Source organism: Nannizzia gypsea, genomic scaffold (assembly GCF_000150975.2).
Source record: "Nannizzia gypsea CBS 118893 supercont1.3 genomic scaffold, whole genome shotgun sequence".
Lineage (NCBI taxonomy): Eukaryota > Fungi > Ascomycota > Eurotiomycetes > Onygenales > Arthrodermataceae > Nannizzia > Nannizzia gypsea.
The window spans coordinates 2,031,860-2,045,422 of record NW_003345199.1 but is presented as its reverse complement, the minus strand read 5'-3'; the positions used below and the strand labels follow the sequence as shown (position 1 = coordinate 2,045,422).

Genomic DNA, 13,563 nt, shown 5'->3' with positions numbered 1-13,563 from the left:
ATGGTGGTTGGTAGGTAGCAGATGCTTCGTTTACGCTGGTTCTGGGGACAAGGTATGAAAATTGCCAGGTTTAGTCTGATCTACGTTTGGCGACATTAAAATAAATATAGCAACAACATCAAATCGGTGGAGTCAATAAAGTCAATTGTTGGAATTAAGATATTTAAAACTTATAGCAAGAAAAACATGATCTTGGAGTAAAGAAGGGTAAAGAAACACATTAAGGTGAAAATGGGTTAGCAAGAATCGCTGGCTCCGGGAAATATAAAAAGGGAAGACGGGTATACAACAGCCCAGGAGCCACTACATCGCCTGTCAAGCATCGATCGCCCAACGTAGGATCGAGCTTGGGAGCAGGCATGGGAGACCCTGGAGGGAAGAGGCCATCCGCCCGTATCTCACTAAACCATAGCGGTCATTTAACGGCGACCATGACTGCGAACTTGTGGGGCCTGCATCTGGTCGAGTTCCTGCTCGAGTTGTTTGATCCTAGTTGAGAGTTAGCTATGCATTTAGTAAATTTCTGTTTGGATTAAGACTAACGCTGCGTGAGTGGTCTCCAAGTCCTTGTTGAGTCGGTCTCTCTCGGCAATGAGTTTCTGCTCCCACTGTCTGAATCGCTGTTCCTCGATCTTGACTTGCTCGGTGAATCTCTTTCGTAGGTTCTCCTCCTCTTCCTTGAACTTGGGGTTGTCGAGCTTTCTTGGTCGGGCCTCTCCGAACTTTCTAGTCTCCATCTGAAGTGCTCGGTAGGCTTCGTAGTGCTGTTCTTCGGTGGTGTGGATGAGGTCAAGCATGTGTGTTCGAATAAGGATGGAGCGGAGTTTCTTGAAGTCACAGTGGTCTTCGTTCTCAACCTCTGCAACACCCCAGGAATACTGGCGACCCTTGACAATATGGCCATCGCTGGTCTTGACGTCCTTTTCGGAACCAATGACGGAGAATGGCATGACAGCCATCAAGCTGCGGGCGTGCTGAGCAGCTTGCTCATCATCCTCTTCAACTGGAGGCTGGTAGATCTTGATACCTTGGGCTTCGATGACAGCGCGGATCTGTTACACAAAAACTGTCAGCTGGAGAAAATTTTCAAATAGGGGGCGCTTCCGACAGCAGGAAAAATTATGGTTTACTTACTCTCTGCTTGAAGCGGGCAAGATCGGAAGGACTTAGGGTATCGGCCTTTGCAACGACTGGAATCAAGTTCACACGGGAGCTGAGACGCTTCATAACCTCGATATCTAGTGGTTTCAGGGTGTGGCCAGTTGGGCGGATGAAGTACAGACAAGCGTGGACACGGAGATCGATCTTGTCAATACGGCGTGGCTGTTGCTCCTGCAACATGTAGGACTCGTGCTGGTCATCCAAAAACTCAATAATGGGCATCCATGAATCACGGTTGTTGACATAGTCGCCGAAGCCAGGAGTATCAATAACGGTCAACCGAACTATAGCAGGAACCAGATTAGCCCCAATCCCCTAGCACATAATACGTCAGGTCTCGAATCGAGCTAGCATGCCTTTGAAGAACCGTTCCTCGAGCTCAGCCTTTGTGATCTCGATCTCAACGGTCTTGTCAACCTGCTTGGCGTGTCGGCGTTTGTGGTCTGCATAGTTCTTGATCGTAGTCGAGAAAAGGGTGTTGATGAATGTGGTTTTGCCCAAGCCAGACTCTCCAGCAACCTATGTCATATCCATCAGTCAACAATCGCTCTTGGGCTTGGTAGAAATCTTCCGGAGTGAAAAGGGGGGGGAGGAGCAGGTAGGTCGCACCATAATCGTGAAGGCGGCACCCCGTTTCGCGACAATCTTGTGTCTATTCGATTCAAGTCAGTCGATGCTCTCTATGCCCTGAGAAAGGCGTCTCTATGGTCTCATACCGTTGGTTGGGTAACTATGCGAACGGTCAGCTATATTTGATCCATGCTCCTTACAACGGTTGGCGGGAAAACTTACATTGGCGATACCAATTGGCGAAGCGGTCTCAGATGTAGTCGACGCCATTGCGATGGTATTGAGGCAGTTCAACCGCGGGAAAGAGAGTAAGGCGAAGGGTCAAGGGGTGCGAGGAGTGTCAAGAGAGAGCGAGAGGTGAGGTTGTTGCTTTCAGCCGCCGTCGTCGCTTTTTTTTTGTTTGCTTTGCGTTGAACTTCCTTCTTTCCCTTTCTGCCCCTGAGAAGGGGGACTTACTAATTTGGACAAGGGGGAAAAAAGGGCCCCGACTCTGCGCTAGGCCGGAAGGGGGATAGCGTGCGACTTTCTCGTTTGGGAACGGGTTATCTCAGCCTCCGAGATCCGGTTATCTTGCTTACATAACAAGCATATCAAAAAAAATTAAAGAAAAGCATGAAGAAAGAAAGACGCAGCAGTAAAAAAGGGAAAAACGTCAAGGGAGTTTTGCGCCGGCGAGGACACGCTTATGCCGGAGACGATGAAGACGGATTTCAAGGTGGGCGGACCCTGTTCTGTCACTGTTTGGAGCAGCATACTGATTCATGCCAGTTTTCCAATCTTCTCGGGACCGTCTATCGCAAAGGGAATCTCTTGTTCACTCCCGACGGCTCCTGTTTGCTCTCCCCAGTTGGGAACCGAGTCTCTGTCTTTGACCTGGTCCAGTAAGTGGTGAAGCTGGAGTGTTCAATTGCTTCTGTATCTGTCCGGATAACTAACGTATAAACTTAGAAACATCTCCTATACCCTCCCGTTCGCACACCGGACAAATATTGCCCGAATTGATCTATCTCCCAGAGGCAATCTCCTGCTCTCAATCGACGAGAATGGCAGGGCTATATTGACCAATTTCCCGCGCCGGCTACCGATCCATCACTTTACGTTCAAGTCTGCTGTGACTGCGCTCTCGTTCTCGCCCTCCGGTCGTCATTTTGCCGTGGGGGTTGGCCGGAGACTACAGATATGGTGTACACCCTCTACTCCGGGAGCTGGTACCAGCGGTGAGCTAGAGTTTGCCCCCTTTGTGCTTCACCGAGATTTAGCTGGCCACTTCGACTCGATACAAAACATTCATTGGTCTAGCGATTCGAGATTTTTGTTGACTGCATCAAAAGATCTAACTGCGAGGATATGGAGTGTGAATCCGGAGGAAGGGTTTGAACCCACAACTTTGGCAGGTCACCGTGATGGAGTTATCAACGCATGGTTCTCCCATGATCAGGAGTCGGTGAGTTATTTTGAACACGTTTGTATCCGGGTTCGTCAGCCAGCTAACTATCAAATCAGATATATACCGTCAGCAAGGATGGTGCTTTGTTCCGTTGGGGCTATGTATCAAAAAAGAAAGAGGACGGTAGTACCTCGGACGAACGGTGGAGAATCGTCAAGAAGGATTATTTTATGCAAAGTGGTGCCAAAGTAAACTGTGCAGCTTTCCATGCAAAGGCTAACATCCTGGTTGTCGGTTTCTCCAACGGCATCTTTGGCCTATGGGAAATGCCTAGCTTCAGTCAGCTCCATCTATTAAGGTATGTATACATTTATGCCATCTATCACTTCTATTTTAACAGTTTATAGTGTCTCTCAGAGCAACATCGATTGTGTTACTATCAATAGCTCTAGCGAATGGCTCGCATTTGGCTCGTCGAAACTCGGTCAGCTACTTGTATGGGAATGGCAATCCGAATCTTATATCTTGAAGCAACAGGGTCATTTGGATTCTATGAACGCTCTAGTGTATTCTCCTGATGGCCGAAAAATCATTACTGCTGCTGATGATGGCAAAATCAAAGTCTGGGATATCAATACCGGGTTTTGCATTGTCACTTTTACAGAACATAAGAGCGGCGTTACAGCGTGTGAGTTCACAAAACGCGGAAATGTGCTCTTCACGTCATCCCTGGACGGGTCAGTGCGAGCATGGGATCTCGTGCGGTATCGAAACTTCAAGACCTTCACGGCCCCTTCACGGTTATCCTTTTCTTCCCTAGCTGTTGATCCCAGCGGTGAAGTTGTATGCGCCGGATCCCTAGACTCCTTTGACATCCATATCTGGTCAGTTCAAACCGGCCAGCTCCTTGATCAGCTATCAGGCCATGAAGGACCAGTTTCATCATTATCTTTTTCGGCAGATGGAAGTCATGTTGTCAGCGCTAGCTGGGATCGCACAGTCCGGATATGGAGCGTCTTTGGGAGGAGTCAAACCAGTGAGCCATTACAGCTACAGTCAGACGTCCTATGTGTAGCTTTCAGACCAGATGGAAAGCAGGTCGCTGCATCGACGCTTGACGGCCAGTTAACATTCTGGTCCGTTGAGGATGCAGTTCAGCAGGCAGGAATTGATGGCCGGCGGGATGTCTCTGGTGGTAGAAAGATAACTGACAGACGAACCGCTGCAAATTCTGCTGGGACCAAATCCTTCACTACCATAACATACAGCGGCGACGGCACATGTCTCCTAGCTGGTGGGAACAGCAAATACATCTGCCTCTACGACGTTGGAACATGTTCTTTGATCAAGAAATTTACAGTGTCACTCAACACCTCGTTAGACGGAACTCAAGAGTTTCTTAACAGTCGGAACATGACTGAAGCTGGCCCCCAGGGATTAATTGACGAAACTGGCGAAGCATCCGACATCGAGGAGCGAAAGGATAAGACCCTGCCAGGTGCTCGTCGTGGAGACGACGGAGCTAGAACAACTCGCCCTGAAGTCCGTGTTACATCGGTATCATTTTCACCCACCGGAAGATCGTTTTGTGCTGCGTCTACAGAGGGCCTGCTAATATATAGCCTTGACGATGACATGGTCTTTGATCCTTTTGACTTGGATATTTCTATTACACCGGACAGCGTCATGGCCACCGTTGCAGCAGCTAAAAAGGCAGCTTTATACCAAACCTCCAACTCTTCATCGGAAACCACTACATCCGACTCTTCATTCCTCAAAGCCATCATCATGGCATTCCGCCTTAACGAATCCGAACTCATAAGAACAGTTTACGAATCTATACCCCCCTCCGAAATACCCCATATTGTCCGTTCAATTCCCACAGTATACGTAACCCGTCTCCTGCGCTTCGTTGCTAATGCAGCTGATGAAACCCCCCATCTAGAATTCAACTTACTCTGGATTCAGGCCTTGTTAAGCATACGAGGACGCTATATCAAAGATAACGCAGCCTCTTTTGCGGCAGAGTTAAGATCTGTTCAGAGAGCTATCGATGGTATTCGAAATGACTTGAAAAGACTCGCGGACAAGAACTCATATGCGCTGGAATACTTTCTGTCAAAACCTGCCTATGCACCCGGAACCAAGAACATTGCATCGGAAGAATCAAATAGGATGCTTCTAGAGAATTCCAAAGACGAAGAGAATACTCCGGCGGAGGAACAGGACGAGAACAAAGCCAATGATAGCGATGGGGATTGGATCGGATTGGAATAAGGGGCTTAAGTCTTCTACTTGCCTTGATAGTTTCGTTTCTGGGCGCTGTGATGCATATTTAATCTGCCTTTTTCTATGAGCATAGACTTGCCTCTGTTTTTGTCTTTGGGCGGAATGGTGTTTTGTTTAGGTGAAAAGCATTCTGTATTACTCGTTCAAAAATCTCTGGATTTTTTGGCTTTCAAAAATAATGTATTGAGATCTGCGCTGGGGATATAGGTATAAAAAGAGAAATGATAATACATTGTGAAATGATGTAATAATGTCGTAGAGATATTAAGGTATTCCCTTGACTTGCGCATAAATCAAAGGGTTCCCAATGTATACCGCGTTAAAAGATGAGTACCCAACGCCAAAATACGCCTATCAAAGTTGCCGAGTCATGGCTTGAACGAATACTGGAATATGCGGGTAAATGCTTGGAGGGGTGTTTCTGTCGTAGGCGGGTTATCTCCTTCGGTCACGGTCTTCATCGTCATCATCTTCTACGCGGGCTCTCTTTGATCCTCGCTGGCTAGACTCCGCCTCCTGGATGCCATATCGTTTCTGTCCACCAGCGGATTGACCTCCGGTAACTTCAGCAATCATTCCGTCGATACCAAAGGGATCTGCAGTATCCTTTTCAAACTCGACAGGGCCTTCGCGAGCCTGATATTGGGAAACTAAATTAGCTCAATTCTAATAGCATAGACCTTAGAACTATAATCACTTACCTCAGCGTCCTCAGTTCCTTTGAAACCTTCCTTAGCACGCCCTAGCACCTCGAAGCGACCGCCTCTGTTTATCCGATCCATTTCTGCTCCTCCAGCATTTTCATCTTCATCGTCCATTTGAGCGCGAGGACGGTATATGCTATTAATAGCGTCCTGTGCAGCGAAAAGAGGCTTGTCATACGGTTGATCCTCATTGAAACCGCTCTGCAAGCCACTGGTCTGGTTGAACAGTCGAGAATCGTACATAGTCTCCTTGCTCTGTGTCGGTTTTGCCAATCCCAAAGCAATCTTTTCGGATATATCTCGGTTCTGCTCCCGAGCCATAACCTGAACACGGCGTTCGGCGCCCATTCTGGATTGGCGTAGCTTCCTTTCATCTTCCTGGCGTCTTTCGCGGCGTCTCCTCTCACGTTCTCGTACAGCTTCGTCTTCCCCGTCTGGGCTAGGTGATCTAGAAGAATAAGGCGAAGGGCTTCGACTACCACTGCGAGATCTGGATCTGGCGCGGGACTCATTACGGCTGCTCGACGCTCCAGCTCTAGCCTCTCTTGCTTTCTGAGCAAGCTGCCGTAGATGCTCTTCTTTCTTGGCCTTTTCCTTCTCAGCCAGTTTCTGTTGCATCTGTGCTCGTTGTTTCACTTCCTCACGAGCATGTCGATCAGCAGTGAACAAGGCTTCTGCGAACTGGGCAAATTTATCATTAATGGAAACGTCTTGCAACCCCCTTCCATCGGCCGCCAATCGTTTATCAAGAGGGACCGTGTAACCCTTTGGATTTTTCCAGTTTGATACCGGTGGGGGGATCCTCCACGCTTCTTGATCTTCAGCAGTAAGTTTCCTGGGAGGAGAATGTAAAACTGGTGGAGGTGGTGACGGCGGGCCCCTTGGAATTTTCTTATGTTTGAATTTGGGGGGCTCAAGAGGATCAATTTGCTTTTCTACAATTTTCATAATCCGATCATTCTTGCGGTTGGTGTTGCCCATCTGGTTTGCAGGGGTATATCGGACAAATGTAGGCTCGCTCCTCTTTCCTGTGGCGACGTTCTTTGGCTTCTGAGCTGAAACTGCTCCGGTAACCAGTTTCTCCAGGGCAGCCTTTGTTTTTTCCATTTGCGCATTAACCTCCTCCTGTGATGGCCTGTCTAATGATATCTCCCCCATATCTACCCTCTGTCGTAATGGAATTAGATCTTTAAACGATGCGTGTACGATTCTGTTTTCGTTATGGCCCTGCTTTGCTATGGAGTCGTATTTCACTTTACCCTCAGCATCGACTTGCAGGGCCAAAGCATTCGACTTGTTCGGCGCATCTTTGCGGCCCATATCAAGGGGGTACTGAGCAACAGCAATCTCAGGGAATGCGCCGCCATCTCCAAAATCTTCCAATGACCGTGGTCTCCATCCTGCGCGTTTTCCGTACGGTGGCGGGCCAGTCCTCTGCAAGAATAAACCTCGTTAGAAACGGACAGAACGAAGAATAAGGAGAACCAGGACTCATGAAGAAAAGTGAAAAAAAGGAAACTGCCTACCTTCACCACTAGCTGAGTCTCATCAATCGCATCAGCACCTATCACCCTTGGTCCGCGTCGTTGGGCGTGTGCTGGAAGCTCCTCATTTTCACCTGTGTACTTTGGTGCCGGGAGGGACTTGAATAGCCCTTCGCTAAGGGATGCCATGGCCTTATAATCTCAAGCACAAATCCAGTTGAACAAGAAGAGAATATTATCTGGTATCAAGCTTGATAATGTTTTATTCTCTCCGTCTAATCGTTTCGAAGCTTTTCATGGAATCGGAAAAACTCTCATGAAATCGGAACATAATTACACCGGAAGATTATGTTATATTTATTTCTCAACGTTGAACTTCAGTTCGAAATGCAAATTGATTGATTATTGAGTGTCGATTGAACCACGGACAATCGGGATATGATTGTTTTGAGTGCTAGTGGAATGATAATACACTAGGGGGGGATTATTTATTCTTCCATCTTGTTATCTAGAGTCCTGGATTAATTCATGGAACGTTTAGAAGACTCCTGGGCTGAGTTATTCACATCGATAAAGAATGCCTGCCGCATGATGTCCGATCAGAACTGCTGTGTGACTCGAGCTCGAGCAAGGCTGAACTTGAAAAGAAAAGACAAAGACCCATTTAACCCGTCCAGAAAGTATTGAAATGTCACCTTGTAATCTCTCTCACCGCTCCCTGCTCTAAAAGCTGCTCAACTCCATATTCTCCTGGTTCTGTGATTCATGACTCAAGGAAAAGGTTCGTTAACATAATTCATGTCGAAGGATTTGCGTTGCTACCTGTATGGTGGGCGAAAGTGGTGTTATATTAGCCAAGGATATTCAACTGTGATGAGACACTCTGTACTCACCGAGCCGACGAGGAAGCAAACATCGTGACTCATCGAAGAAGTAACCATTTAGGCAGCCTGGCGAATGAAATAAGGATACCCAGAGGATGAGTATGCCCAGTATCCAGGTTGCAAGTTCTCCATGACGTCAGTCGTGGTTCGCAGGGTGTAGGAGCCGTCAAGTTCGCGACACCACCACTGTTGGCCTTCAGCTGGGCGGTAAGGCACCATGCTCTGGGACCTCATTGCACCGGTGGCTCTGGCGATTGCAAGGTTCTGTGCGTCAACTTCGGCGCGAGTTGGGCCAATCCAGGGAACTGTACCTGCTGGAACCTGGTAGGTAGGGCGAAGAGGTGCTGGCGACATGTACGGAATCGCTTGACCTGCTTGCTATGGTAGGAGTTAGTATGTTTAAACCAAAAGGAAGAGCAAAGGCAAGCACAACGGCGCAGGTGAAGTAGTGGGATAGCAGAATGAAGGCATAACAGCAGAAAAAAAAAAGATCAAAGTACAGGATGGCCATTTGAAATATGCTGGGTCACTCCAACCGGACCGACTTGAATGGTCTGGGAAACAGAATGGGCTGTCCCGGGGGACCCTCCGTTAGGACAACCGTTTGGCAAGACAGGGACTGGAGCTGGTGGTGGTGGCGGCGGAGGAGGCCCAGAGGGATTGCCTGCGTTGATTTGGATGTTTTGCTGCAGCTGAGGGGGCACATATGTGTAGACCGTAGGCTCGTTGCCAGGCTGAACATGCGGATAGGGTGAATATCTCGAGCGGCTCGGGTCGGCTGAGCCATATTGATAGAACTGGCCCATGGTGCCAGCAAAGAGATAATGGATATGAGATGCTTCCCAGCTCGCTTTGTAGGTGACGGACAAGGACGCTAGGTGCCCAGGTAGGAGGATCAGAGGGAACAGAGAGGCTGCTGGGCCGTGAATGGAAGAGGCGAAGAAGCAGTGAAGGATATAAAGAGGAAGAGAAGGAGATAAGGAGGCAGAGAAAGATTGAGGCTGCAGGACTTTTGTCTCGAATTATATCCTCCACCTCACTAGGAAACAAGAAAGAACACACACAGACACACAAACAGCTGGCAACTTACATTCACCGGGTAGAATCCATCTCCAGGCCGTACCATGTACCACTGCCTACTGGGCTTCTTCGCCTCTGTCTTGGGAGGACCGTCCTCGACCACCAGGGCGCGATAAGGAACACATCCGAAGCACATATTGCGAGGGACAAGATGGGGGTTTATCACAGTGTAATATGAGAAAAGGGGCCCTTGAGACGGCTAGAGGAAGAAGAAATTTGCAGATGAAGAAAAAGAGAGAGAAAGGAGAAGAAAGAAGAGGATGAAGAAACCGGCCACAAGGAGATGTTTACATCCTCACCTTCATGGCCTCACTCGGCGCAGAGACCTAGCAAACTACAGGCACAGTGAAGAAGGGCCATGCTCTACCATGATGTTTGATACGCTGCTAGCTATCTATTGTAGTGCCATCCACGCAGCTATCAAAGATGAACAAAGCTGCTCTCGGGAACTTCCGCCAGTAGCCAACTGACACTGTAGGGATAGCCCTGCCCGTTGCTGCGGTGGCACCAGAACTACACAGCATGACAGCCTCATTCTAGCACTGCCTGCTGTATCAGTTATGTACTAGCTTCATCCAGGTCCTGAAGACAAAGGAAACAAAAGGTGAGTGGCTCATTGTGCGCACTCTTTAGCCTGGAAAGGGGGGAATATCTACATTTGGTCAATATAATTACAGCGGTGAGGCGAGAAGAATTGGCTTATTTCGCGTGGCAAACAAGGTATCAAACACGCCGGGACGGAGTCGCCCGACAAAGGGTAGTGCCAACAGGTTAGCTCTGATTCGAGACTTCCGAAGGTAATAATGGAGATTGGCTGATGGTCTAGAGGGATCCTGGTTTAGGTGGAGGTATATCTGGCAGATTATATGGATAACTATGGGACGAGATCAAAGGCCCTAGATGTTGATAATACATCATTGGTATATGTATGGATATATATATGTATATATATGGCAGCACGAAGAGTCCGGGATGTGGGCCTGGAAGTGCAAGTTTCGGTTCAGATCATGACCTGGTCGGCTTAACAGGCGTTTTTTGTCATACGTTTCCCTGGGGCGCATGGCGGGATCTAGTTGTGGAATGATCATATTCAGTGGTGTTGCCCGTATCCCGTAATGGAGTGCAAATAGTGAAACGGGCATTTTCACTGTGGGAATATTCAAAGAATCCGCTGGGGCACAAATCCAATTTATGCCATGTGTGACTGCATTGGGCAAATGACAGCTTCGCCATCTGGTATCTCAACAAAGTGTTTCTTCCACCCAAAGATGTACTCTATCCGCAGAATCTTGGGCATAAACGGAGCAGGGTCACTGAAGCCGACAATATCGCTCTATATACCGTTTGTTAGTGAGCTACCGCATTATGGAAACCCTGCAGCACCTTACGTACCTTGACTGTGCTACGGGGAATGTTCAATTGTCCCTGGTCGACAAGCGCCGCAACTGGAAGAGTGACGTCAACCATATTCTCATGAGCCCTTGAGTTAGATCTGCTGATGCTGAAGGTCGACTGAGGTGGTATGTGTCCGTATTCGGCATGAAGAATCACTAAGCCGCCCCTTTGTTCTTCCATGTCCTGTCTTCGGGTGACATGATCCTTCATCAACTCGATAGCCTCCAAGCTTTGTGCTTTCCGCTTAGCCATGAGCCTTTGTACTCTTCTTTGTTGCTTGGCGATTGCCTTCTTCTGCATCCGTCTCTGCCGGGGACGCCAATATCCAAACTCCAGAATCGAATATGTGAGCCATGGCACTATCACTGCCATGCTGGCAATATCAGCATTCACTACACCCAATGGGCAGATTGCGATTGGCAATTTTAATTTTTGTCCCAGTCGACTCCACGTAATTGAACATACCAGCCCCCTACCACCTTCGACCCCAATACCGAGTCCCATGCGAGTGAATCTTCCAACCTCGCGGGAACCCGATATCATCCAACCTGTGGAGAGGTCTATTGAAGCAGTTGCTGCGATTTCTAATCGGACAGGAGGGCTGTTTATTACCTCCTTTCGAGGAGTGTAACCTTCGTAGCTCCACTGGGATAAAGCTGGCTGTTCGGGTTCAGATGTGAAAAGATTCTTGGCATAATTTAGGGTAAGATGTAGAGTGCCGGGTGAGGAATGGAGCAAAATCCCCCAGTTCCCACCGGGCTTTGAATGCCTGCTGCTGTCCTCTGCTGTTTCTTCATCTTCATCTATGTGCTCTCGCTGGGTCCTAGAAAATGGTTTGGAAATGATCTGGAGTCCTAATTCAAATTTGCTCTCCTCTTTAGGAAAGACGAAAGATATATCTCCGCCATATATGAGTTTGGCTACAGAATCAAAGATATTGGAGATGAAATTTGGCCATGAAAGACTTCCGCTGGACCAATTGCAGTACATTAACTTTCCATTGCCCACTCGTCTTTGAACGGATATGTCCAAAGGGGGTGGCGTAAGCAGAGGAGAATTCGTTACTGCCGTTCTCAGATTGAATTGGAAAGGGTATGTCTGCGGAATGAGGACGAGGGACTTCCCCAACTCTAAAGAGAGTAAGGGAAGTGGAAGCAGTGAGGCGCCAACTTTGATTGACGACTGGCCCAAGAATGGAAATAAGAGACGATTGAGCAGAGCATCATTGATGTCATGACTCTGTACAACATGTTGTACATGAGCTCCCACAGAGATATTGTTGACTAAAAATCTTCGCGGCAGTTCTTGCTATAGAAAAGTAAGCCACTAAGTCAGATAATTTGAAGGAGCAAAGTCTGGGTACACACCTCTAAATCTCTTTCCCCTTCGATTCCGGGATAGACAACAGTGATGACGCGCGTCATCCGTTGAAGTTTTCCGCCCGCACCTGCATGAATTACCACTTTCATACTCTCCTCATCTTCTTCTTCGGGGCCGACACTTTCTTTTCGTGCTGATCCATTCTCGTCCTCATCACCCTCATCTTCGCCATGGCTACTTGACGGGCTGAATCCAGGAATAGAAGGGAAAGGGATATCAAAATTGAAGCCAAGGGCAAAATGCGACGGCTTCAAATCTGGGGTACTAATTATGGTATCTTCCCCTTCCTTGCTGAACATATGTGCATCGAGACCAAGTTGCATGGTTACCTACAGGCGAGTGTATTAGCGTGTATCGCTCCGTATAAGGAATGGATTAACAACAGTACCTTGCTCGAGACCATGTCCTGCAGCACGGAATGCTCCCTTTCCTTCATCTTACGTACAAACCACCGGCGGAATTGAGTTTCGTCCATGGCTTTCACGCCCACTTGCATCCTTTCAGCCTCACCGAATTGTCCCAAAAGGCCCGTCTTGCCCCATTCTCTTTGTACACCTTCCTCACCCATCAAGTCGTAGACTACCCGCTTCTTAGGATCTATGAGGGTCTCATAAGCAGTCTGTATCTTCCCGAAGTGGTTTCGGGCGGCTTCTTGGAGATGCGACGGCTGCTTGTCCGGATGGAAGCTCAATGTCAAGGTCCGGTAGGCAGAGCGAATCGCGGCATCGGTGGGAGGTGGATCGCGCGACAGCGCCAGAAGGGAGTAATAATCCGTTGTATCGGTATAAGATGAGAGCAAGTCGTACTCCCGTGCTATGCCCTCGTCGTCATCCGGAAGAGCTCGAGCCCCTTGCATGGCTGCAGCCATTCTTATCAGTCAGATTGGGGAGCCACAGCTCTTGACATCTAGAAGTCATACAATCCCTATAATACTCTCCTTCCCCTGTCTAGCAATCTTCAGCAGTAATTCTTCAAGGCCAGACGACAGCCTCCCGGAAAACAATAAACACCGTGGTAAGTTGACGATGGTCTTAATTAGCTGCATCCACTATTTTGGTTGGGCCGGACTAAACCTTAACTCCGAAGCTCTACGTTTAACTCCAAGACAGCTATTTCGCAAGACAGTTAGTATTCGAAACCGGCGGCAGCTTCAGTCTCTGCAATGTACTGGATGAGGGCATTTTCTACTATGTTTCTGCCCTTTTTTTGTCCTTAAAACAACAAATTTT

At 48.2% G+C, this 13,563-nt stretch overlaps 5 protein-coding genes across 5 annotated transcripts; 1 reads left to right on the top strand and 4 right to left on the bottom strand.

Annotated features, from left to right (window-relative positions):
- Window positions 1-419: 419 nt before the first annotated feature.
- On the bottom strand, window positions 420-2,001 carry MGYG_04187 (cell division control protein 12; the record flags this gene model as incomplete). The annotated part of the gene is made up of 8 exons (XM_003173967.1): window positions 420-489; window positions 544-1,052; window positions 1,135-1,445; window positions 1,484-1,497; window positions 1,529-1,680; window positions 1,771-1,813; window positions 1,878-1,891; window positions 1,954-2,001. The coding sequence occupies 8 exons, from the start codon at window positions 1,999-2,001 to the stop codon at window positions 420-422; spliced, it is 1,161 nt and encodes a 386-aa protein (XP_003174015.1).
- Window positions 2,002-2,343: 342 nt separating this feature from the next.
- MGYG_04186 (periodic tryptophan protein 2) lies at window positions 2,344-5,395 on the top strand (the record flags this gene model as incomplete). Its single annotated transcript, XM_003173966.1, has 4 exons — window positions 2,344-2,612; window positions 2,680-3,175; window positions 3,235-3,476; window positions 3,526-5,395. The coding sequence occupies 4 exons, from the start codon at window positions 2,344-2,346 to the stop codon at window positions 5,393-5,395; spliced, it is 2,877 nt and encodes a 958-aa protein (XP_003174014.1).
- Window positions 5,396-5,842: 447 nt separating this feature from the next.
- MGYG_04185 (pre-mRNA-processing protein 45) lies at window positions 5,843-7,784 on the bottom strand (the record flags this gene model as incomplete). The annotated part of the gene is made up of 3 exons (XM_003173965.1): window positions 5,843-6,043; window positions 6,109-7,545; window positions 7,638-7,784. The coding sequence occupies 3 exons, from the start codon at window positions 7,782-7,784 to the stop codon at window positions 5,843-5,845; spliced, it is 1,785 nt and encodes a 594-aa protein (XP_003174013.1).
- A 752-nt stretch (window positions 7,785-8,536) lies between these two features.
- Window positions 8,537-9,285, bottom strand: MGYG_04184 (hypothetical protein; the record flags this gene model as incomplete). Its single annotated transcript, XM_003173964.1, has 2 exons — window positions 8,537-8,857; window positions 8,980-9,285. The coding sequence occupies 2 exons, from the start codon at window positions 9,283-9,285 to the stop codon at window positions 8,537-8,539; spliced, it is 627 nt and encodes a 208-aa protein (XP_003174012.1).
- Window positions 9,286-10,748: 1,463 nt separating this feature from the next.
- MGYG_04183 (DnaJ domain-containing protein) lies at window positions 10,749-13,202 on the bottom strand (the record flags this gene model as incomplete). Its single annotated transcript, XM_003173963.1, has 4 exons — window positions 10,749-10,892; window positions 10,952-12,262; window positions 12,322-12,663; window positions 12,723-13,202. 4 exons carry the CDS (start codon window positions 13,200-13,202, stop codon window positions 10,749-10,751), a joined length of 2,277 nt encoding a protein of 758 aa, XP_003174011.1.
- Between the last annotated feature and the right edge of the window lie 361 nt (window positions 13,203-13,563).